Source organism: Cebus imitator, unplaced genomic scaffold (assembly GCF_001604975.1).
Source record: "Cebus imitator isolate Cc_AM_T3 unplaced genomic scaffold, Cebus_imitator-1.0 Scaffold306, whole genome shotgun sequence".
NCBI classification, from domain to species: domain Eukaryota; kingdom Metazoa; phylum Chordata; class Mammalia; order Primates; family Cebidae; genus Cebus; species Cebus imitator.
In genome coordinates, this window is record NW_016107621.1 from 847,219 (window position 1) to 870,486 (window position 23,268).

The window sequence follows — 23,268 nt, forward strand, 5'->3', positions numbered from 1 at the left end:
TTGGGCAGAATAATGGCCTCCTAAAAATGTCCATGGACAAAGCTGGAAACCATCATTCTCAGCAAACTGACACAAGAACAGAAAATCAAACACCACATGTTCTCGCTCATAAGTGGGAGTTGAACAATGAGAACATATGGACACAGGGAGGGGAACATCACATACCGGGACCTGTCAGGAGGTGGGGGGCTAGGGGAGGGATATCAGGGAGTGGGGGGATTGGGGAGGGATAGCATTACGAGAAATACCTAATGTATTTGACAGGGTGATGGATGTAGCAAGCCACCATGGCATGTGTATAGCTATGTAACAAACCTGCACGTTCTGCACAGGTACCCCAGAACTGAAAGTATAATTTAAAAAAATTAAATAAGTTAAAAAAACATCCACATCCTGATCCCTGGAGCCAGTGCATGTTAACTTTATTTTGCAAAAAGACTTTGCAGATAAGATGAATTTAAGAATCTTGAGATGGGGGGTTATTCTGGATAATCTGGGTGGGCTCAGTGTAATCAGAAGGGTTCTTGTAAGTGAAAGAGGAAGGCAGGAGGGTCAGGGTGAGAATGACGAAGTCTGAGCGACTCCACTGGCCATCACTGGCTGTGAATGTGCATCATAAAACAAAGTTACAACACATTCAGTTGTACATCAAATTGGCTTTTATTTGGGATTTATAATTTAAGGCAGCTTCCCCTTTAAAAATACAGCGATAGCTCCCCCTGAGCAATACAATAACAGAACAGTGAGTTTGTCAAATTTGAACAAGAAAAGAGCAGTGGAAATAAATAGATTGGTTAACATCAGGTTAATTCAGATTACTTTTTTATAAAAATAAAAGCAAAGGGGACTTCCTTCTTATGTTAACTCAAGTAGATTGGAATCTCCTTTTTTTTTTTAATTGGTCTGTTTTGGGATCTATCTGCTTTCTTGAAATTTCAGTTGGAGTACGTAACATTTAGCATCAGTGGCCCTGTTCTGGAGTCTCTATGCTCTCATTTAGGTGAAGTGCGACCAAAACTTAAAGCACTGACATTATTCTCAGCTACCATCAGTTTGGGCTTCCATCATTCATAGGTTATGATGTCCTCCTGATCCCTCGTTCCTTTGAGTCTTGTCATTCCAGCCAAAGAGATACGATTTGACATTTGAGGGACAGCTGCATGGAAACGTTTAAAGCTTTTAGAGAATACGGCACACCAGGGAGACTACTAGCGTGACTATCAGGAGGATAACAACAAGAGTTTGGGATGTGCACCTTAGGCAAGATGCAAACCAACTAAAATGGAATAGATCAAAGAATGAGCCGGAGGAGTCTACCCATTTTAACCAAGCAGCACGTTTGTTAATTTCTGCAACTGAGTCTCTGTATTTATCTATGTTAAACAGAAAGCGTCAGAAACAGCACAGACTTCGTCCTGTTCAGCTAGTAGGAAGCAATTCCATTATCTAGCATCTCGTGGCTGGGTTACATTAAAGCAGGGAATGAGAACAAGTGAGTCCAAAAGTGTAACTCTAAAAGGGACCATGGTACATTTGAACAAAGAGTTGGGTTAAAGATGCTGCTAATGGCAGCCACTGAGTGGACTAAAGGATCTCTTATGTAAAAATTTGGGGGTGGCATGATAGATCTGACACTCTGTTAAGCTGCCTTCAGAAGCTACTTCCTATGAAATTCTAATTATAGTATTATCCTACTAAGGGAAAGAGGCAGGCATGAGCAAAGACAAATTAAGCAGGGTAGGAGCCTCATCATGACGGGAAGTCTTGTTCTGATGTCTTGGGAAAGCTGTCCACAGTGCGAAGTTGTCAACTTCTTGTCCTGGTTTGCAGTTTCAGTGTCTGTAGTTACGGCGTTGAACATATTGGTGAACTCTGAGTGGCCCACACCTTAGGCACGAGTGTTTTCCCATGAAATTTATGTTGAGTTGTCCATCTCTAGCTTATAGAGCTTCAGGAACAGAGCAGATTTTGTTCTTAGCGATTCCATGGGAGAAAATGGGATTGAGACACTGGAAGAATTCAGGGTCCACTCTAGTCTACAGGTGGATAATAGAAGCTCCGTAACAATGTACAAAGCGACAGTCTCATAACAGGTGTACTATAGTTTTTCTTTTCAATATAATTTCTCTCCATAGGCATCTCTCTTTCTACCAAAGATAATCCCAATAAGGCAAATTTGTTTTCAAAATAAGTTTATTCTCATCAAACTTGGCCTCATTCTTTTCATATAACTGCAGCAACAGTGGAGACTGACCACACAGACTTTTTAAAGGTTTGGTTTGCTGGAAGTTTTTATAAGGAATCTCAGATTAAACTTAGAAACCTCTTGACACTAGGAAGCCAAACTAAGGCTGACTCCAGACTTTGTCTGCGGTACTTAGGGGCTTATTCTCTGTATATCCTAAAATATGACATTCTAGTCAATAGAATGGTAATATAACCAATGTTTTCAAATGTATTCTGTTATAAAAAAATCAGATTTTTATTGAACTTGTGTGATAATTATATTACCATACAATATTAGCAGTCATAAATAGTTTCCCAAGTCTGGAGCAGTCACGTAGGAAGGAAATGTAAACGTCTCCATTTTTGTTCACAAAAGTATATTTTATCAAATTGCTGTAAGCTATGGATAACTTAAAAAAATCTTTCCTGAAATATGGGAAACAAGACATTTAAAGGATCAGCAAAATTTCAAATAAAAAATCATAAAAATATTGTCCTCATTAGTTCATTTAGTCCTGTGAAATCAATTATTTTCTCTGCTTGATCTTGGTGGACGGTTTCATGAAGCAATCAGTTTGTTCATTAAAGTTTTGGAAATTCTCAGACAGTCCAATGATATGATCTGTATGTTATCAGAAACTTGTATTCCAGAGTACAGGCCAGAGTCTTTTCTATAAATATCCCTGACAAAGAAGCAATTTTAGACTGTAGCTGGTTGCAAATGCTTTAAGGTAGAATCACAGCTGTCTGTGAATGAAAAAGATTTAAAATGAGCATGGTTAAAAATCTGATGAGAGTTTATTATAATAAGAACACAACTTACATAAAAATTTAGTTACTTCTGTGGCGTATGACATTATGGCTGATAACCTATTAGATTTCTAGAATTTCTTACATAATCTTTGGAATACTCACATCAATAACATACCCATAAATGGAGCTTAGAGATTTAGCATCACTCATCATTTGACAATGCTTCCCATATAATTTAGCATATCAAATAAGGTGGCCTTTCCATTTAGCTTCTGTTTCTCAACTAGATTACTGAGTTATTGGGGGAGCCCATTAATGAACAGGGCCAACAAAGTATAGGCTTACGTGTGTTGAAAATCTCCATACGCACTTCTGATACTCCTCGCTGAAAATCATGGGTTCAGCCCTAAGTCCTTCCTATTAGAACAGGGATTCTCCTTCCTGGCTACACATTAGTAGTATCTGGGGAGGCTTAAAAATTACCAATGGGTCCCACTCCAGACCAGTAGATGAGAATTTATGGGTGGGGCTTAAGCATCCATTTTACAAAATGTTTCTGAGTGATTCCAACGTGTAGTTGTATTTCCCACCAGATTTCTCTGATTTCTTGTGGCATTCACTCCTCTCTATTTTGGTATTATGATTATTTTTCTGGTTTGTCTCCTGTCATAGAACTTGTGTTTCCTAAGGGAAGGACCTTGCCCTCTTTATTTCTGTATCTCTTATGAACACATAAATTGGTCATCAGGAAAAGGTTCTCAGCCACAGGCAGGCTGTGTGCTGAGCTTAAGATTCACATGTTAATGCTACAGGCTTTGTTCTCCATGAGGTCAGAAGCTGCTTGTGATGAAGGGTGTGGGTAAATCCACAGTGCAGTTGGTGGAGGGAGATCGCCCTGTTTGACATGTTTTTAGGTGTAACATTGGAACTAAGAATTCTGTGTACATAAGGGGTGGAGAGGCAGGGATGTGTAGGGAGACATCTAATTAGGATGACGGAATTATACAAGGGTGCGGTGGTAAAGGAAGTGAGAAGGATTCGTAAAGAGAAGAAGTTGGCTGTAATCCCAGCACTTTGGGAGGCCGAGGCGGGTAGATCACGAGGTCAAGAGATTGAGAGCATCCTGGTCAACATGGTGAAACCCTGTCTCTACTAAAAATACAAAAAAAATTAGCTGGGCATGGTGGCACATGCCTGTAATCCCAGTTACTCAGGAGGCTGAGGCAGGAGAATTGCCTGAACCCAGGAGGCGGAGGTTGTGGTGAGCCGAGATCGCGCCATTGCACTCCAGCCAGGGTAACAAGAGCAAAACTCCGTCTCAAAAAAAAAGAGAAGAAATTGGAAGTTATCTGATAGACCGCAGTAGCCCCTGTGGCTTCTTGAGTGTGTGAGTGAACTAGATTTTAGGAAGTTAATGAGGCAGTCATATGCAAGGAAGATTTCAGACACTGGCAGCAAGGGGTCAAGCAGGACTTTGAGCAGCTGTTGAGGTTTATGGAAATGGAGAAAATGACCTAAGTGAGAGGCATTAAAAAAGGATAGACAGTGGAGTACAGGGAGCATGAAGAGTCGGGAAGAGGAGACATGCAGGAGTTAGTGTGAGAAGCAGGAGTTTAGGGGCAGGAGGAGAAGATCCAGTCCCAGATACAGGTGAAGAAGTCCTTTCCCTCTCCCGAGCATGGTGGTCAGCACTGCAGGAAACAGAACAAGAGGAAAGGCCACCATACCTACCAGTCTTCCTGAAATGCAGAAACTACGCCAGGGCTGCTGTGAGAGCCACCGCGGCCAGCACTCCAGTCATGATGCTGACAGTGGTCCCAGCTGAGACAACAGAACTGTCTGGTACTGAAAAAAGAGAGAGAGGGAGTGAAGGTGATGTTATTTTACAGCGGGGTGCCCCCGGTACCAGCTCTCGGCATGAAGTCTCTACTTGTTCCTTCAAGGAATGCATTCGTTTTGCAGGAAGGTTCACATGTTTTCTCTCTCACTGTGTTTCTAGTTGGTGGTCAGTCTTCTGTCAATTCCATCATGGCCTTTCTGCACTCGGATATTTCTGAAGGCTTTGAAATTTTAGAAAGACCGATTGCTATTTTTGCGTCTCATTAGAACTTTCTATCTTGTCATGGTTGCATCTTTTTCTCAGTGTCTCAGTGGAGGGAGACATGAATACGAGTCTGTGGGGTCTCTGTGACAGGGACTTGATTGACAGAAGGCCCAGGCTGGAGCCTTCTGTGTTTACTAAGTCCTCTGTACACAGAACTCGCTTCTCACGGGCTCCCGGCAGGGGAATGAAATCTCAGTTCTGGGAGACTCTGCTTCTCTCTTATGGGTGAGGACTCCCCGTCAGCCTTGTGGAAGCTCTGAGAACCGCGTCACGATCTGAGACTCTCTCCTCTTTCTCCTTCTCAGGAATCATCTCCACCATGGTCTGCGGGCTCTCAGACTCCGCCCACTCCTGCTCTGCCTTTCCTCGTGGTTGTTTTCCCCAATAAATTATCTTGCACCTCTAACCCCATCTTGGCTGCATCTCAGTGGATAAAAACTAACATACTTGGCTTGATTCTTTGCACTTAACTTTTTCTCTCTCTCTCATTTTTAGCCAGTAGCCATGTCCTGGTGGGTTTTCATTTGGGGCTTAGCTCTCACCAGTCAACTCGGGCTGACGGTTAATGCCGTGTTAGCTACTGTAAACGATTTTTTGGTATCTCACTTGATCCATACAATAACCCTGTTGGTTAGACATGATTTCCATGTTACAGATGAAATGACAGAAGCTTAGAGTGGTGAAAAAACCTACCCAAAGTGATATGATTAGTGAGAAGTAGATCTAGGATATGACTCTAGGACTGCCTGACTTCAAGCTGATGGTAACGGTAGTCATAACAGCAGCCAACATTTGTGAAGTTTTCCTCTGTGTGTGGCATTTTGCTGAAGGCTTAATCAAATATTACATTAAATCTTTAAAATAATACTATGAAACAGGCACTGTCATTGCAATTTTCATTTTTTCCCTCATTTCCTGGTGATGAGAATTACTACGATTTTCAGTTGAAGAATTGAAGGCTCAGAGAAGTTAAGAATCTTGTGTGAGAAATTTAAAAAGGTAAATACATTAAAAATAAAGAGAGACCTCAAATCAACAACCTAGCCTTACCACTTTAGGATATAGAAAAAGAACAGCCTCAAACCATAGATAGTACATGAAGGAAATAATAAGGATTAGAGTTTAAATAAGGAAAATGGAAAATAGAAAAACAAGAGAAGGAATCAATGAAACCAAAAGTTGATTCTTCTAAAAAGATCAACAAAATCGACAGTCATTTACTAGATTGACTAAGAAAAAAGAGAAGATTCAAAGTACTAAAATCAGAAATGAAAACGGAGGTATGATGGTTCACACCTTTAATCCCAGCACCTTGGCAGACTCAAGTAGCAGGATTGCTTGAGGCCAGGAGGTCGAGACCAGCCTAGGCAACATAGGGAGACACAATGTCTACAAAATTTCTTTAAAAAACGATCCAGGCATGATGGCACATGTCTGCATTCCCAGCTTTTCAAGAGGCTGAGGTAGGAGGATCACTTAAGCCTGGGAGGTTGAGGCTGCAGTGAGCTATACGATGGCACCACTGCACTCTAGCTTGGACTGGGCTGCAGAGTGAGGCCCTATCTATTTTTGAGACTCTGTCTCAAAAAAAAAAAAAAAAGTTTTATGACATTGAATTTCATAGTGATTTCTTGGTTATAACAACAAAAGCATGGGCAACAAAAGAAAATATGGATAAGCTGGACTCCCTGAAAATTAAAAACTTTTTTTTTTTTTGAGACGGAGTTTTGCTCTTGTTACCCAGGCTGGAGTGCAATGGCGCGATCTCGGCTCACCGCAACCTCCGCCTCCTGGGTTCAGGCAATTCTCCTGCCTCAGCCTCCTGAGTAGCTGGGATTACAGGCACGCGCCACCATGCCCAGCTAATTTTTTGTATTTTTAGTAGAGACGGGGTTTCACCATGTTGACCAGGATGGTCTCGATCTGTTGACCTAGTGATCCACCCGCCTCAGCCTCCCAAAGTGCTGGGATTACAGGCGTGAGCCACCGCGTCCGGCCAAAAAACTTTTATATATCAAAGAACATTCTTGAGAAAGTGAAAACGCAACCTATGAAATGGGAAAAATATTTGCAAATCATACATATGATAGGGGATTAATTTCCAGAATATATGAAGAACTACTCTAAATCAACAACCGCAAAAATCCAAAAACCCAATGAAAAGAATGGACAAAGTACTAAAAGAGCGATTTCTCCATGAAAGATACACAAATCGCCAACAAGCGTATGCAAAGATGCTGAATACCACGAAGACTTAGGGATACGCAAATCAAAACCACAGTGATACTCCACCCCACACACATTAGGATGGCTTTCATAAAAAAAGAACACAGAGCAATACGTGTTCTCAAGGAGGTGGAAAAATTGGAACTCTAGTGCATTGCTTGTAGAAATGTGAAATATTAGCTACTGTGGAAAATGGTATGGTGGTTCCTCAAAAAATTAAAGAATTAACATTTCATCCACCAATTCCTTTTTCTGTACATACAGCCAAAAGAATCGAAGGCAGCAACTTGAACGGATATTTGTACACTGATGTTCACAGCAGCATTACTCACAAGAGCCAACGGGTGGAAACAACTGAAAAGTCCATTGAAAGATAAGTGGATAGGAAAATGAGGCGTATCTATACAACGGAATGTTATTCCATCTTAACAAGGAATGAAATTGTGATACATGGTGCAAAATGGATGAATCTTGAAGACACTCTGCTGAGTGAAATAAGCCAGACACAAAAGGATAACCATGATAGAATTCCATTTATATAAGATAGTTAGAATACTTGATTACCTGGAGACAGAAAGTAGAAAGGAAGTTCCCAGGAGTTAGGGGGAGAAGGAGTGAGAGTTACTGTTTATTGGGTACAGAGGCTTAGTATGGTAAGATGAAAAAGTTCTGGAAATGAATAGTGTGATGATTACACAAGAGTATAAATATACTTGACTTCTTTTTCTTTTTTTTCTTTTTTGAGACGGAGTCTCAGTTGTTACCCAGGCTGAAGTGCAGTGGTGCCATCTCACGTCACTGCAACCACTGCCTCCCAGAATCAAGTGATTCTCCTGCCTTAGCCTCCTGAGTAGCTAGGATTACAGGCGCCCACCACCATGCCCAATTAATTATTTTTATTTTGTATTTTTAGTAGAGATAGGGTTTCACCATGTTGATCGGGCTGGTCTCAAACTCCTGACCTCAGGTTATCCACCTGTCTCAGCCTCCCAAAGTGCTGGGATTACAGGCGTGAGCCATCACGCCCGGCAATATACTTCATTTATATTTATACTGTGTCACTTAACTGTACACTTAGAAATGGTTAATGTTAAGTTTTATGATAGATACAGTGGCCGGTAGTCTCACCCTCTCTATAAATACACACTTTTTGGCACTGCCTCCCATGCAGAGCCACCATGGCTGAATCTCCCCATTTCTCTATGTGTCGCTCGCTGTCCTCTGTGCTGTGTCCTATGTGCTGTGCCCACAGCCTCATACAGCCAGTGACTTCAGGGCCAGGACACAGCTCAGGAGTCTGTCCGAGGCTCCCTCGCTTCCCATTTCCCTGAAACCTTACCTGGGGGAGGCTCTGCTGTGGAATGGCAGCTCGATTTGGCCAGATTCAGAACAGGCCACCTGGACACCTTCTCTACACGCCCCGGTCCCACCCCAAGTGGAGTCAGGGCAGAACCAGTCACTGGGGGAGCTGGAGCAGAGCAGGGAGCAGTCTGAGCTGCTCCTCCCCTATCCAAGGGGCTTCCTCCTCTCATTTGGGGAAAAAGTGTGAGCTTGTTTCAAAGCCTCCTTGTTCCTTGTAGCTCATTGAGTAGGTAAAACAACACGAAGAGGTGACAGAAGGGTTTCTGCACAACATAGTTTCTCCTGCACTATGAAGCCCCTTTCACTATAGGGGGCCTGTTGGGGCTGAGAGAGCCTTGTCCCCACTTCCCAGGCTGGACCCGAGGTCAGCCATGAGGTATTAGAGAAGCAAGGGGAGGAGAGAATCTGCTGAGATGGAGTGAGAGGGCTCAGGATAGGGTTTGGGATTTGCTTGTGTCCAATTCTTGGCTCTTTTGTGAGACTCAGACAGACTCCACCCCAAAGCGCGATGCTGATGCTCCAGAGAGCCACTTACCGGAGACTGTGATTTTCTTGACTGTGGAATTATAGCGGCTAGTCGCTGAGTTAGAGACAAAACAGGCGTAGGCCCCGTTATCACTTGAAGTGATTTGGGGGATGAAGAGCACTTGTGTGTTTGACTGCAACGTCCCATTGATATACCAAGAATACTTCGGGGGTGGGTTAGAGGCCGAGTGGCAGGAGAGGTTGAGGTTTGCTCCTAAACGGTAAGATGAGTCTGGAGGGGAAATGATGGGGGTGTCCGGGCCATCTGGAGCAAAGAGAACAAAGCCACAGGTGATGTCATCAGAGGAAAGGGGAAGCTCCTGATTGTAGAAGGACCACAGTGTCCCTCTGAGTCTTGTCCCAATCCTGTGTTAAAAAGTCCAAACCATAACCCTCATGTCCACTGAGTCTGGGTCTGAGACATTCACCTGCTTCTCCCATCACAGGCTGTGGACCCTGAGCCTCCCAGGGCAGAAGCAGCCCCTCCCCTCCTATTCTTGGTCCAGGCTGAGCCTGCCCAAGTTTTCCTGGGGCAAGAAGTTATGGCCAGCCTGGGTATCCAGAGGTGGGGTCTGCGTCTTTGGATTTGAGGGGGACTGAGAGTCCTGGCTTCTGGCTAGGTGGATTTGGGCTGGCAGCCGGGGCCACAGAGGAGCAGAAGATACTCACAGAAGACATCCAGGGTGACGGGATCACTGCGGTTTGCACTCACTGGGTTCTGGATTTCACACTCATAGGGTCCTTTGTCATTCCTTGTGATGCTGAGTAAAGTGAGGGTCCTGTTGTCACTGGACAGCTGCAGCCTGGGACTGACCAGGAGGCTCTGACCATTTACCCACCACAGGTAGGTTGAGTTCTGAGTCTCCGGTTCACAGGTTAAGGCCACAACATCCTTGTTCTCCACGGGGTTGGAGTTGTTGCTGTTGATGTAGGGCTTGGGCAGCTCCGCTGTGCAGATAACAGAGAGGATTGCCCTGTGTGGCACCTGTGATTCCTCCACAGGCATCTTTCAATCAGAGTTGGCATCCCCCACCCCTCAGCCCACCGAATCCTTAAAAGCCTACAGCAGGTGTGTGTGTCACAAGACAGATGCACCATGATCTGAGGCTCAGAGACCGTGAGGCTGCCTGCTCTGTGTGGAAGAAGCACGGATTTTGTCAAGTGTGGATTGGGCGGCAGCATCCGGTTGTGGACAAACACAGGACTGGGAGTCAAAGCCCCCAGCACCTCTCCTGGTCCTTCCCTGATGGCTGACGGCCTGGCCAACCTGGGGACTTGTGGGTGCTGAATCCCATTCATCTGTACAGTCCCACACCACCCAGCTGAGGTGTTTTCTCTGAGCCTTTTTTTCAAGGCTATCCTGGAGATAGGCAATGATGGGGAGGGTGCATGAGCAGAAACAGCAGAGGAGACCAGAAGCAAGTCTAGAGGTGGGTTCAGGGGTCAGGTTGTGGGCTACAGGTGGGGCAGCTCTACCCAAGAGTTTGATGGAAACAGAATTTCATTTTGGGAAGAAGAAAAGAGTTCTGTTGGCCAGGGAAGGTGGCTCATGCCTGTAATTCCAGCACTTTAGGAGGCCAAGGCGGGCAGATTGCCTGAGCTCGGGAGTTTGGCCAGCCTGGGCAACACGGTAAAACCCTGTCCCTCCTAAAAAAATACAAAAAATTAGTGGGGGCATGGCGGCATGTGCCTGTAATCCCAGCTACTTGGGAGGCTGAGGCAAGAGAATTGCATGAACCCAGGAGGCGGAGGTTTAAGTGAGCTGAGATTGAGCCACTGCACTCCAGCCTGGGCGACAGAGCGAGACTCCGTCTCCACAGAAAAGAAAAGAAAAAAGAGTTCTGTGGTAGTAGGACAGTGGGAATATATTTAGTACTGCTGAGCTGCACACATGGAACGGTTAAGATGGCATCTTATATTAGATATATATAGTGGCTGGTAGTCTTACCCCCTCTATAAATACACACTTTTTGGCAATGCCCTTTCCCTGCCGTGCAGGGTCCCTGTGGATGAATCTCTGTATGTCTGCAAGTGTACGTCACTCACTGTCCTCTGTGCTGTGTCCCATGTGCTGTGCCCACAGCCTCATAAAGCCACTGATGTCAGAGCCAGGACATGGCTCAGGAGTCTGCCTCAGGGGTCCCTCTCTTCTTATTTCCCCGTAGGCTGACCCTGGAAAGGCTTGGCTTCAACTGGCAGCTTGACTTAGCCAGATTCAGGACAGGCCACCTGAACACCTTCTCCACATGCCTGGGTCCCACTCCAGGTAGAGTCAGGGCAGGGCCAGTCACCAGGGGACCCCAGAGTGGAGCTGGGAGCAGAGTCTCAGCTGCTCCTCCCTTATCCAAAGGGCTTCCTCCTCTCATTTGGGGGAAAAGTATGAGCTTGTTTTAAAGCCTCAGATGTTCCTTGTAGCTCATGGAGTGGGTAAAAGAACACAAAGTGGTGTCAGAAAGGGACATGTTGGTGACAGAGAGGAGCAACTTGACCTTGAGACCCTTTTTCCCACTCTGTGAAGAAAGGTTTGCTACTGAACAGTAAGATGAGTCTGGAGGGGAAATGGTGGGGGTGTCCGGGCCATCTGGAGTTGAGCCCTATGGAGTGGGATTCATCAGCCCCTTCTATTCCATGGGGTTCGGGGCTGATGAAGCCCTCCCCACATTTCTCAGGCTGGACCCAGGGTCAGCCGTGAGAAATCAGAATAACAAGAGGAAGAGGGTCTGTAGAGGCAAATTGGGAGGGCTCAGGATTGAATGTGGGATTGGCTTGTGCCCACGGGATGCACACTGGGAAAGAACATTACTTCCTGGCTCTTCTCTGAAAACCAGACAGATTCTACTCCAGAATGTACTGCTCATGGTCCTGGGATCCACTTACCGGAGACTGTGATTGTCTTCGCTGTGGTCCTGTTGCGGCCTGTGGCCAGGTTATTGGCGTGGCAGGTATAGAGTCCACTGTTCTTCTCAGTGATGTTGGAGACAAAGAGCTCTCCTGTGTTGTGCTGGAGGCTCCCATCAATCAGCCAAGCATACTGTGCAGGTGGGTTAGAGGCTGCATGGCAGGAGAGGTTGAGGTTTACCCCTGGATGGTAATGGCTGTATGAGGGGGAAATGATGGGAGTATCTGGGCCATCTGCAAGCAAAGAGAATACACAGGTGAATGTCATCAGAGGGAAGGGGAAGGTCCTGGTCTGTGGAAGGGCCACAGTGTCCCTCTGAGCCAAGTCACAACCCTGAAGTCCCTGCAAAACCCCCATGTGTCCACTTAGCCAGAGTCTGAGACATTCATCTGTTTCTCTCATCACGGCTGTGGACTTGAAGCAGCCCTTCGCCTCCTATTCTTGGTCAGGACTGCCCTGCATGGGTTTACTGGGGGCAGGGCCAGCCTGGGTGTCCAGGGGCAACTGTCTCTGTCCTTGGACCTGAGAGAGACTGAGAGACCTGGCCTCTGGCTGGGTGGATTTGTACTGGCAGTCTGGGTCACAGAGGAGCAAAAGGTACTCACAGAGGACATTCAGGGTGACTGGGTCACTGTGGTCAACACTCAATTGGTTCTGGATTCCACACTCATAGGGTCCTGCGTCATTCCTTGTGACTCTGAGTAGAGTGAGGGTCCTGTTGTCACTGGACAGCTGCAGCCTGGGGCTGACAGGGAGGCTCTGACCATTTACCCACCACAGGTAGGTTGAGTTCTGAGTCTCCGGTTCACAGGTTAAGGCCACAGCATCCTCGTCCTCCAAAGGGTTGGAGTTGTTGCTGGTGATGTAGGGCTTGGGCAGCTCTGATGTGCAGATAACAGAGAGAAGATTGCCCTGTGTGACACCTGTGATTCTTCCCCCTGGACACCTTTCCATAAGAGTTGGCATCTCACACCTCTCAGCCCAACTGAGTCCTTAATAGCTCATGGCAGGTGTGCGTGTCACAAGACAGATGCATGATCATCTGAGGGCGCAGAGACTGTGAGTCCGCCTGCTCTGTGTGGGAGAAGCACAGACTTTCTCAAGTGTGAATTGAGCAGCAGCATTGGGTTCTGGGCAGACACAGGACTGGGGGTCACAGCCCCCAGCACTTCTGGTCCTTCCCTGACTGGCTGACTGCCTGGCCCATTGGGGTCCTCACCTGGAATTTGAAGGAGCTGAGTTTCTCCCAGCTGCACTGTCCTGCACCACCCGGCCAAGGTGTGTTTTCTCTGAGGCTTTGCTATTTAAGGACATCCTAGAGGTGGGTGATGATGGGGATGGGTGTTTGAGCAGAAATAGCACAGGAGGCCAAGCAAGTCTAGAGGTGACAAGTCAGCGGTCAGACTGGGCCACGGGTGGGGCAGCTCTGCCCAGGAGTTTGATGGAATCAGAGTTTCATTTTGGGAGGAAGAAAAGAGTTCTGCGGGTGGATGGTGGTGATGGCAGCAGAACAGGGGAACATATTTAATGTCTCTGAACTGCACGTGTGGAAAGGTGAAGACGGTAAGTCTTATGTTAGATGTGTACTGTCACCCTCTGTATAAATACACAACTTTTGGCACTGCCCCTTCTCCACCATGCAGAGCCCCTGTGGGTGAATCTCCCGATTTCTCCAAGTGTGCATCACTCACTGTTCTCTGTGCTGTATCTCATGCCCTGTGCCCACAGCCTCATACGGCTGGTGACGTCAGAGCCAGGACACAGCTCAGGAGTCTGCCCTGAGGCTCCTTCTCTTTCCGTTTTCCTGCAGCCTGACTGGGACCAAAGGAGGCTTCGATGTTGATTGGCAGCTTGGTTTAGCCGACTTCAGGACAGGCCACCCAGGCTCCTTCTCCACATATCCAGGTCCCACCCCAGGTGGAGTCAGGGCAGGGCCAGTCACTGGGGGAGCCGGTGCAGAGCAGGGAGCAGAGTCTCAGCTGCTCCTCCCTCATCCAAGGGTCTTCCTCCTCTCATTCAGGGAAAAAGCATGAGCTTGTTTCAAAGCCTCATCCGAGTCACAGACAGCCTGGATGTCCAGGGGTGAGGGTCTGTGTGCTTGAACCTGAGAGACTGAGAGACCCTGCCTCTGGCCATGTGGATTTGGGCTGGCAGCCTGGGCCAGAGAGGAACAGAGATACTCACAGAGGACATTCAGAGTGACTGGGTCACTGCAGTGGGCACTCACTGGGCAGCTCATGGAGTGGGCAAAAGAACACAAAGAGGTGACAGGAGACATATTGGTGACAGAGAGAGGCAACTTGACTTTGAGAACCCTTGCTCCTTCACACTCTCTGAAGCTTCTTCTACTACACAGGGCTCTGGGGGTGAGGGAGCCTTCTCCCCACATTCCAGGCTGGACCCAGGGTCAGCCATGAGAAACCAGAACAAGGGGAAGAGTGTGTAGAGACAAATTGAGGAGGTTCGGGAGAGAATTTGGGATTTGCTTGTGCCCATTGGACACAGGCTGGGATAGAAACTTTCTTCCTGGCTCTTCTCTGAAAACCAGATAGACTCCACCTCAAAACGTGATGTCCGTTTCATGGATCCACTTACCAGAGACTGTGATGATCTTGACTGTGGTCCTGTTGAGGCCAGTGGCTGAGTTTTGGGCATAGCACATATAGGATCCGCTGTGATCCACAGTGATGTTGCGGATCAAGAGCTCCTGTGTGTTTATCTGGAGTGATGTTCCGTTAACAAGCCAAGAGTACTCTGCAGGTGGGTTAGAGGCTGCGTGGCAGGAGAGGTTCAGATTTTCCCCTGATCTGTAAGATGTGTCTAGAGGGAAAATGGTGGGGGCATCCGGGCCATCTGGAGCAAGGAGAATAAAGCCACAAGTGATGTCATCAGAGGGAAGGGGAAGCTCCTGCTCTGTGGAAGGACCACAGTGTCCCTCTGAGCTGAGTCACAACCCTAATGTCCCAACATCACCTGAGCCTGAGTCTGAGACATTCACCTGTTTCTGCCATCTCACGCTGTGGACCCTGAGCCTCCCAGGACAGGAGCAGCTCCTCCCCTCCTATTCTTGGTCAAAGCTTGGCCTGTCCAGGTTTTCCTGGGGCAGAGAGTCACGGACAGCCTGGATGCCCAGGGGTGAGAGTCTGTGTGCTTGAACCTGAGAGAGACTGAGAGACCCTGCCTCCATCTGTGTGGATTTGTGCTGGCAACCTGGGCTAGAGAGGAACAGAGATACTCACAGAGGACATTTGGAGTGACTGGGTCACTGCGGTGGGCACTCACTGGGTTCTGGGTTTCACATTCGTAGGGTCCTGTGTCATTTCTTGTGATATTGAATAGAGTGAAGGTCCTGTTGTCACTGGACAGCTGCAGCCTGGGGCTGACAGGGAGGCTCTGACCATTTACCCGCCATAGGTAGGTTGTGTCCTGAGTCTCAGGTTCACAGGTTAAGGCCACAACATCCCTGTTCTCCACGGGGTCAGAGTTGTTGCTGTTGACGTAGGGCTTGGGCAGCTCCGCTGTGCAGAAAACAGAGAGAAGATTGCCCTGTGTGGCACCTGTGATTCCTCCACAGGCATCTTTCAATCAGAGTTGGCATCTCCCACCTCTCAGCCCACCAGAGTCCTTGAAAGCCAATGGCTGGCATGTGTGTCGCAAGACAGATGCATGACGATCTGAGAGCTCAGAGATAGTGAGGCTGCCTGCTCTGTGTGGGAGAAGCACAGACTTTCTCAAGTGTAAATTGAGCAGCAGCATTGGGCTATGAACAGACACAGGACTGGGGGGGGGGCGGTCACCACCCCTGGTGCCTCTCCTGGTCCCTCCCTGACCAGCTGACTCCCTGGCCCACCTTGGGGTCCTCACCCGGAATGTGCAGGTGCGGGGTCCCTTCCATCTTCGGTCCTACTTTGTTACCCTAGGTGTGTTTTTTACGTGGTTTCCCTTTGCAAAGACATCCTAGAAATGGATAATGATGGGACTTCCCATTGTCCTGAAACTCTGAAGGTACTGAGCAGCCTGGCCTAGGACTGGATGTTTCAGCAGAAATAACCCAGGGGACACAGGGGCCAGCCTGGAGGTCAGTTCAGTCATCAGGCAGTGGAGGCATAAGGTGGGGTAGTTTCCCCAGATATTGGATGATGACTGACTTGAGCCAGTGACCCCTAAAGATAGAGCAGAGTTTTGGGAATGATCTAGAAAAGAGTGAGGGGACAGGCAGGGCTGCCTGGATTTAACAGCAGAACCATGTTCTTTGTCTTTGATTTTTAATGTCCCTTCTCCCTTTGCAAAGGGCAGATGAGGATGCTGTGGATTTTTCTAGAAACACATGTGGATGTTTGCAAATGCAGAACTGACTGGCAGAAAAGGGGGAGCATGAACTGCTGGAAATCTGGCTCTTATGGACCATGTGTGTTTGAGTTATAAGACAGAACTTTGAGAAGAAGTTTTGCAAACATTTTCTCCCATTGGACATTCTGCAAAATGAAAGAAGCCACTCACAGGGTAGACACTGTAGGATTCCACTTATATGAGGTTCCTAGAGTAGGTGCACTCATGGAACCAGAGAGTATAGCAGTGGTTGTCAGGGGCTGGGAGTGGGGGGATGGAGAGGTGTTCAGTGGGTCTGCAGTTTCAGTTACGCAGAATGAGGAGGTTCTAGAGACCTGCTGTTCAGCTTGGTGCCTGTATTTCATTACAGACTGAGTGTCTCTTATGCATAAGGCTCAGGACTAAAAGTGTTTTGGATTTCAGACTGTTTTTTATTTTTTGAATATTTGCTGTATACTTAGCAGTTTAGCATCCCAAATCTGAAAATACAAAATCCAAAGTGCTCCAGTGAGCATTTCTTTTGAACATCAAGTCAGTGGTCAAAGAAATGTTGGATTTTGGAGCATTTCAGATTTTGGATTTTTGGATTTGGGATACTCAACCTGTAATACTATAATTTGCCTTTTAAAATGTTTCAGGAGTGGCTGAGCGTGGTGGCTCATGCCTATAATCCCAACATTTTGGGAGGCTGAGGTGGGAAGATCACCTGAGGTCAGGAGTTCAAGACCAGCCTGATCAACATGGAGAAACCCCGTCTCTACTAAAAATATAAAATTAGCCAGGCATGGTGGCACATGCCTGTAATCCCAGCTACTTGGGAGGCTGAGGCAGGAGAATCGCTTGAACCCGGGAAGTGGAGGTTGTGGTGAGCCGAGATCATGCCATTGCACTCCAGCCTGGGCAAGAGGGAAACTCCGTCTCAAAAAAAAAAAAAAAAAAAAAAAAAAGGGTAAGGTGTATAAAATTAAAAAAAAATTAAAAAAAAATTAAAAAAAAAAAAAAAAAAGAAAGAAATTTGGGGGAAACGTTAATTTTTTTTTCCATAAGTGGAAATTGTTACTAATGGCCTAAGGTCTAAGATCAATTGCCGGAAGTAGTTCTTTTCTTGATCGTATACTAAGGTTTGGGTCTGCAGTGAGTTCCAGTGGGATCACATCATGCGCAAAGGAAAATGCAGAAGGTTTGAAATCAGTGGCTCCCTGAGTAGAGAGAGCGGTGTGAGTCCTGTCAGAAGAACAGAACCGGTCAGAGAGGAAGTCTTAGGTGTGTCAATTGCATAAATAGAGGAATGATGCCAAATTAGCAGAAGCGGTCTGTGTTATGTTAGTGAATTTAGAAAGCGCTCCCTGCCCCTAATTCCTGTGCAGAGTTAGGCAAATAGGGGAGGAGCCCAAAACAGGCATGTGAAATGCTCTCTTCCTCTCCTCTCAACCTCAGAAAACACAACTAGAGTTTAAGTTTGTATAACTGGGCAGAGTCTGAGGGAGACATCAGTGACTGGTGCACTTCTCAGTCCCAGGGACCCTTATGACAGTAGCATCATCATGGGGACACAGGTGTATGTGAAATGGGCAGCAAACCCATCAGACAGCACCTGCCTGGCCAGCTCCACCTGGGGGAGGTCCCGGGATCCACTGGAGGACGTGAGCCCCACACCGGGATGAAGATGGAGTAGGTAGTGAAATGGGTGAAATGAGCATGTGGGCTTTTGGGACTGCAGACCTGTACTTCTGTCTCTGACCCCCTGGTGAGTCAGTGTAGAGGGCGGATGGAGGAGTCGCTCGTCCCTGTCCTGTGGCCTGTTCCAGGCGTTGGTCTCATGGAGGTAAAGAGCCCTCAGCAGGGACACAGTGGAAGCTCATTCTCCTGGTGACCTGTTGACATTGGCTTTTGGTAGAACCTGGCAGGGGTGGCTGCTCTGGGCTGATTTCTGTGCTTTTCCTATTGCTTTGGAGGTGGGCCAGGCCACAGCATGAATGGGAAGGAAACAGGACAGCCATCCTTGTTCAAGGGAGTGTCTGGGGAAGACCTAAGAGTGGAGGAGGATGTTCAGGGATGAGCATCCTAGCTGGAATGAGGAGGGAGGAAGATGAGGAACATGGAGGAACAGGAGACAGTCAGAAACACCCATGGCAGTGAGCCGTGCAGGGCATAGTGACTTCAGAGACCCCAGGGACCAGGAGTCCCTTGACTATCCCCACCAGGACTAGGGAGCCATGAAAACACTCCCATGGCCAAGGAACCCCAGAGTCATATGAGATAGGGTGACTTTTGGGACAGGGGGTTGGTCAAAGGGATGGAACGTGGATCTCAGCCCCTGATGGACAGGGAACAGGTGTGGCCAGAACCTCCTGGGATTCTGCATCCAGGATCCAGTCTCTATAGAGGGTGTGGGTCATTTATTCATTCATTCATTCCCTCATTCATTCATCCATCCATCCATCTATTCATTCATTTCTTCATGAGAGAGCCTGTGTTGGTGCAGAGTGTGAGTGGGGAGGGAAAGCGAAGTCCTTTACTTTATCCCCCTATGGGAATGATACCGACACACTGAGAAACATAGGATTTCAGGTGCAGTGACAGGGTTGTGGATCTAAGGGAGAGGCCTGGACAATCCTGGCATTGACCTTGCCAGTTAAGGTGATTTCGTTCTAGAGTAAAACTGACTAATTCTCTATTTACTTCTCACTCTCCAGACCAGAATCTCCCTCTCTGAGCTGTGGATGCCCAAGACAAAAGGAAGCAAACCCGAGACGGGTATCGGTCTGCAGATGCCTCATAACAAACAGCCCCCCACCCCCGGTGGAGGAGAGGGGGCGGCTCTGGCTGCAGACGGGCCTCACATGTCTCTAATCTGCCACCTATGGCCTGTGTGACCCTTGTTAGTGACTGTCTCCCTGCCCCTCAATTTCCTTTCAGTAAGTAGGATAAGTGCTATTTGGCTGTGAGGTTGTTTGTGAATTAACCTCAAAATATTTCCAATTAGTTGACCTCATTTCTGCACAGAGGAGCTGCCCAAATGAACAGCATTTATGTTTATTTGCCTCCAAGAGAGAGGACCCTGGTTTGATCCCTGGTGGACAAGCGGCTGCCAGGAGCATCTTCTCCTCTATTCCTCCCCCTGGGGACTCTGAACTTCCCAGGGAGCCACCTGTGTCCCCCAGGGCAGTGGGCTCATGTCCTAGTAATTTTTTCCACTTGTCCTTTCCATGTTGAGCCTCAAGTGAAGGAAGAGTTCCTGTCCTTGACTGGATGAGGCTCTGGGTGCTGGGCCCCGGCTGGTGGCCAACTCCAGGAGTCATGGCCCTTGGATAGTCACATCCTTGCTCCCAGTCAGCCCTGCCCAGGAGGCCACCACACAGCCCTGGCACAGACTCCCCAGGATCACCTGGAATCAGGAACCAAGGACAAGGCTTTGCACAGGGGCTCAGCTCTAGGAAGAGTAGAGCTTCTCAGTGAGGATCCCAGGGGGCCCCTCAGGCCAGCCCTGACCCAGTTCTCCAGGGTCTTCTCAGGGTCAGGTGCATGGGGAGACCATGGGGTGCTTGGCTGAGACGGACCTCCCCCTGCTCAGTCCCCCCATCAGACTGTCCTTCCTCTGCAGCGAGTGTCTGCAGGGTCTGGATGCAGGAAGGGGATTCTGATCTGTTGAAGTTCACCTCCCCTGTGTGTGTCCTGCACTAAATGCCAAAACCCTAACACAGGATGTAATGCAGAGGGGGACACAGGCACAGCCCAGCTCTGAGAATCCCGTGTGTGGGAAGCAGACTGACCACAACACCCAGAGATCATGGGGAAATACTCACGGTATACACGGAACTGGCCAGTTGCTTCTTCATTCACAAGATCCACCTTTATGACTTGCAGGGTGTAGAATCCTGTGTCATTCAGGGTGACGTTCTGGATCAGCAGGGAGGCATTGGGGTATATTGTCTCTCGGCCGCTGTGTGCGGGCCCTGGGGTAGTTAGTTGAGTTGCTACTACATATCCTATAATTCGACGGGTACCGTCCACACCTTGCCCTTTGTACCAGTTGAAGCCATTAATATTCTGGGGCAGATTGTGGGTGAGTAGAAGAACGTCCTTCCCCTCTGCAGCATTGGATGGCACGGATTCAATAGTGAGCTGGGCACTGGTGGGCGGGTTCCAGAAGGTTAGAAGCGAGGCTGGGAGACAGGAGAGAGCATCAGTCAGTATTAGGACTGTGCACTGGGATGGAAGGATGGGGCCCTGGGTCCTGAGTAGGTCTCCACCCCTCCACCTTAGGGTGTGTGTGTGTGTGTGTGTGTGTCCTACTGGACCAAGGTCAGCAGTGTGACCCCCATTCCTTCAGCACCTCTGACCTTGGCATTTCCCTGTGTGGAATCCTTTTCCTCAGGGGTCTGCACGGCTCCCTCCTCACCACCCTCAGATCCTGCTCACATCAGGGGATTCTTGGGAGACCCCTTCCCTGACGCCTCCTCTAGAGACCCTGGGTCTTCCCTTTCTGACCTTTCCCGGCTCTGTTCCTTCCAGGGCTCGTGTCAACACCTGACCTCACATTCTAGATCTCTTTGCGTGTCTGTCTTCCTCCCCAGGAGAGTGTAAGCTCTGTGAGGACAGGAACTTGTGTGATCTTGATTGCACCCCAATGCCTGGGACAGGCTGCAGATCCTGTGGATGAGCTCATGAGCCTTCCCAGGACCCTGCACGGCCTGGGGTTTACTTGCCAGTGTCTGTGGTAGGCGGGTGAGGACAGTGTTGTATGCCCGGATTATGCTTTTTTCTTTCTTTCTTTCTTTTTTCCAAAGAGACAGGGTCTCCATGTTGCCCAGGCTGGAGTGCAGTGGCTGTTCACAGGCACGATCCCACTACTGATCAGCACGGGAGTTCTGACCTGCTCCGTTTCCAACCTGGGCCGGTTCACCCCTCCTTAGGCAATGTGGTGGTCCCCCGCTCCCAGGAGGTGACCATGTTGATGCTGAACTTAGTGCGGACACCTGACTGGCATAGCGCACTACAGCCCAGAACTCCTGGACTCAAGAGAATCCTCCCACCTCAGCCTCCGAGCAGCTGGGACTACAGGCATGCACCACTGCGCCCAGCTATGCTTTTATTTAAAGTGTCATCTGATGCAATTATTATAATTTTTAAACATGTAGTGGCCAGTAATGATTAACTAGGAAAATCAAACACTTGAGGTTTTCCTGCCCCTTTCCAATTCCAGCTCAATGTGATTTTTCTGGTGTGATTCCTGTCCCTCTCTGATGTCCTCTTCCCTATTCAGGCTCCAACAGGAGCCCTCTGTCCCTTTCAGAACCCTGTCCTCCCCAGGAGACCCCAGCCAGTCTCTATGCTCCCTCCTCCCACCCTCCTCCAGGTTGTCCTCCCCTCACCTATGAGCAGGAGCCTCTGCCAGGGGATGCGCCATCTGTGGGAAGGGGCTGAGGGGAGCCTCATGGTCTCTGCTGCCTGCTCTGTCCTCTATGGAGAAGAGCTCGGTTTCCAGGAACGCTCTTGTCAGGGCTGCCGTGACTGTTGGTCTGCTGTCCGTCCTTCCTCTGCCCTGAGTCTACTTCTAGGGCAGGAGCACTTCTTAGGATCACGTGGCCATGGGTGTGGTCTCTATTCATGAATCCTCTGTCCCCTCCCTTCTCATTTCTGCCTCTTTTGTCCCTCCTCCTTTTCCCCTTCTATTTTCGGTTTCCCAGACAAAGCTTTGAATAGCAGGGATGGACCCCATCCCCTGGGAGGACAATCTGCCTTCCCCAGTGCTGACCTCTGCTGTGTTCTGTCCTTGGGCTGTCACACCAGGGGGATTATTTTCCTCCATGACAGAGAAACCCAGCTGGGCCCCCAGTCTCCCCATGCTCTCCAGTGCTCTGGGAAGGTGGGATGACACCTGGCAGGAAGGTGACAGAGGTGGCTCTGGGGAATAGAGAAGGGCTCACTGGGTGGTGGCTGGGGAGGGACCAGCCCTCTGTCTCCAGTGTCACCAGCCTGGCCTCTGACCCAGGGATGGAGACCCAGCCCCAGGGGTCTCAGGAGGCCCCAGCTCCTGCCTGTGGAGGGGGAAGTGTCCTGTGTGTCCTGGAAAGAGAGGACAGTGGTGGAGGGAGGTGGGAGGCTCTGGGCTCTGCTGTCTTTGGGGAGGGCTCCAGGGGGACTCACCCTCTCCGTGTCTGTTGGCTGAGCTGTGCCTCAGGGCCTGTCCATATTCTTCGTGACCATACTGGGTGGTCTCTGTCCTCTGTGAGGCTGACTGTCCTGTGGTTACCCCGCCCCCTCGCCCATGGTGGTACTGGGAGGGAGTCAGAAGTTCCACAGGGACCCCTGGCAGAGCAGGGTCCTCACAGGACCCAGAAAGGGACAGAGCAGGTACGTGGGAGAGATCAGAAGGGTCCGTTGGAGCAAGGGATGGAAAGCAGGCTCCATCTCCACCTCCTTAGCAAAGCCAGGTTCTTGTCCAGGGGAATCCATTTCCTGAGTGTTGTCTGTATGCTATGTCGCCCCCTGGAGGGCGAGCGGAGACCTGTAGCCTTGTCAGGAGCTGCTCCAGGGATGCTGACCAAGGGTCCACGTGGTGTGAGCGGGCCCTGAACCCTGGATTAATTAGGCTGCAGGGTCAGGGTGGTCCAGGTTCTATTCCCACAGGGCTCTGCCTTCCCTCCTGAAGCTCCGGGGTTCAGGACCCGTCTCTGGGGCAGCCGCGGGCACTTGCTGGCCTCCTCCCGTGCTGGCGCCAGTGCCCCTGCGTCCACATGGAACAGACTCTGACCCTGGGCAACACGGAGGTGATATGCTTCTTTTTAGAGATCTCCCACACATTTAACTAGTATTTATTGAGCATCTGTTCCGTGTCAAG

General features: G+C 48.7%; 1 protein-coding gene across 2 annotated transcripts; it reads right to left on the reverse strand.

Moving 5' to 3' along the window:
* Positions 1 to 652: 652 nt before the first annotated feature.
* LOC108285747 (carcinoembryonic antigen-related cell adhesion molecule 5-like) lies at positions 653 to 22,003 on the reverse strand. Of its 2 annotated transcripts, XM_037729421.1 has the most exons (10): positions 21,800 to 22,003; positions 20,231 to 20,590; positions 15,335 to 15,613; positions 14,691 to 14,948; positions 12,701 to 12,976; positions 12,074 to 12,328; positions 9,866 to 10,144; positions 9,207 to 9,461; positions 4,707 to 4,824; positions 653 to 2,973 (listed from the first exon to the last, which is right to left on the reverse strand). In XM_037729421.1, the coding sequence occupies exons 1-9, from the start codon at positions 21,861 to 21,863 to the stop codon at positions 4,733 to 4,735; spliced, it is 2,118 nt and encodes a 705-aa protein (XP_037585349.1). In that variant the 5' UTR covers positions 21,864 to 22,003; the 3' UTR covers positions 653 to 2,973; positions 4,707 to 4,732. The 2 variants fall into 2 exon arrangements, with proteins under 2 accessions (XP_037585349.1, XP_037585350.1); XM_037729422.1 differs by lacking the exons at positions 653 to 2,973; positions 4,707 to 4,824; positions 12,074 to 12,328; ... (1 more) ...; positions 14,691 to 14,948; positions 15,335 to 15,613 and having other exon boundaries at positions 9,270 to 9,461; positions 9,909 to 10,144; positions 21,800 to 22,002.
* Positions 22,004 to 23,268: the final 1,265 nt, after the last annotated feature.

Bases quoted from the DNA above. Each gene is read 5' to 3' on its own strand.
- LOC108285747 (XM_037729421.1), bottom strand. From the start codon at position 21,863: ATGAGGCTCCCCTCAGCCCCTTCCCACAGATGGCGCATCCCCTGGCAG. The intron at 12,329-12,700 runs GTGAGTACCTTT...CTTTGCTTGCAG, and splicing joins AGTCACCCTGAATGTCCTCT to ATGGCCCAGATACTCCCATC. The intron at 9,462-9,865 runs GTGAGTATCTTC...TCTTTGCTCCAG, and splicing joins CGTCACCCTGGATGTCTTCT to ATGGCCCGGACACCCCCATC.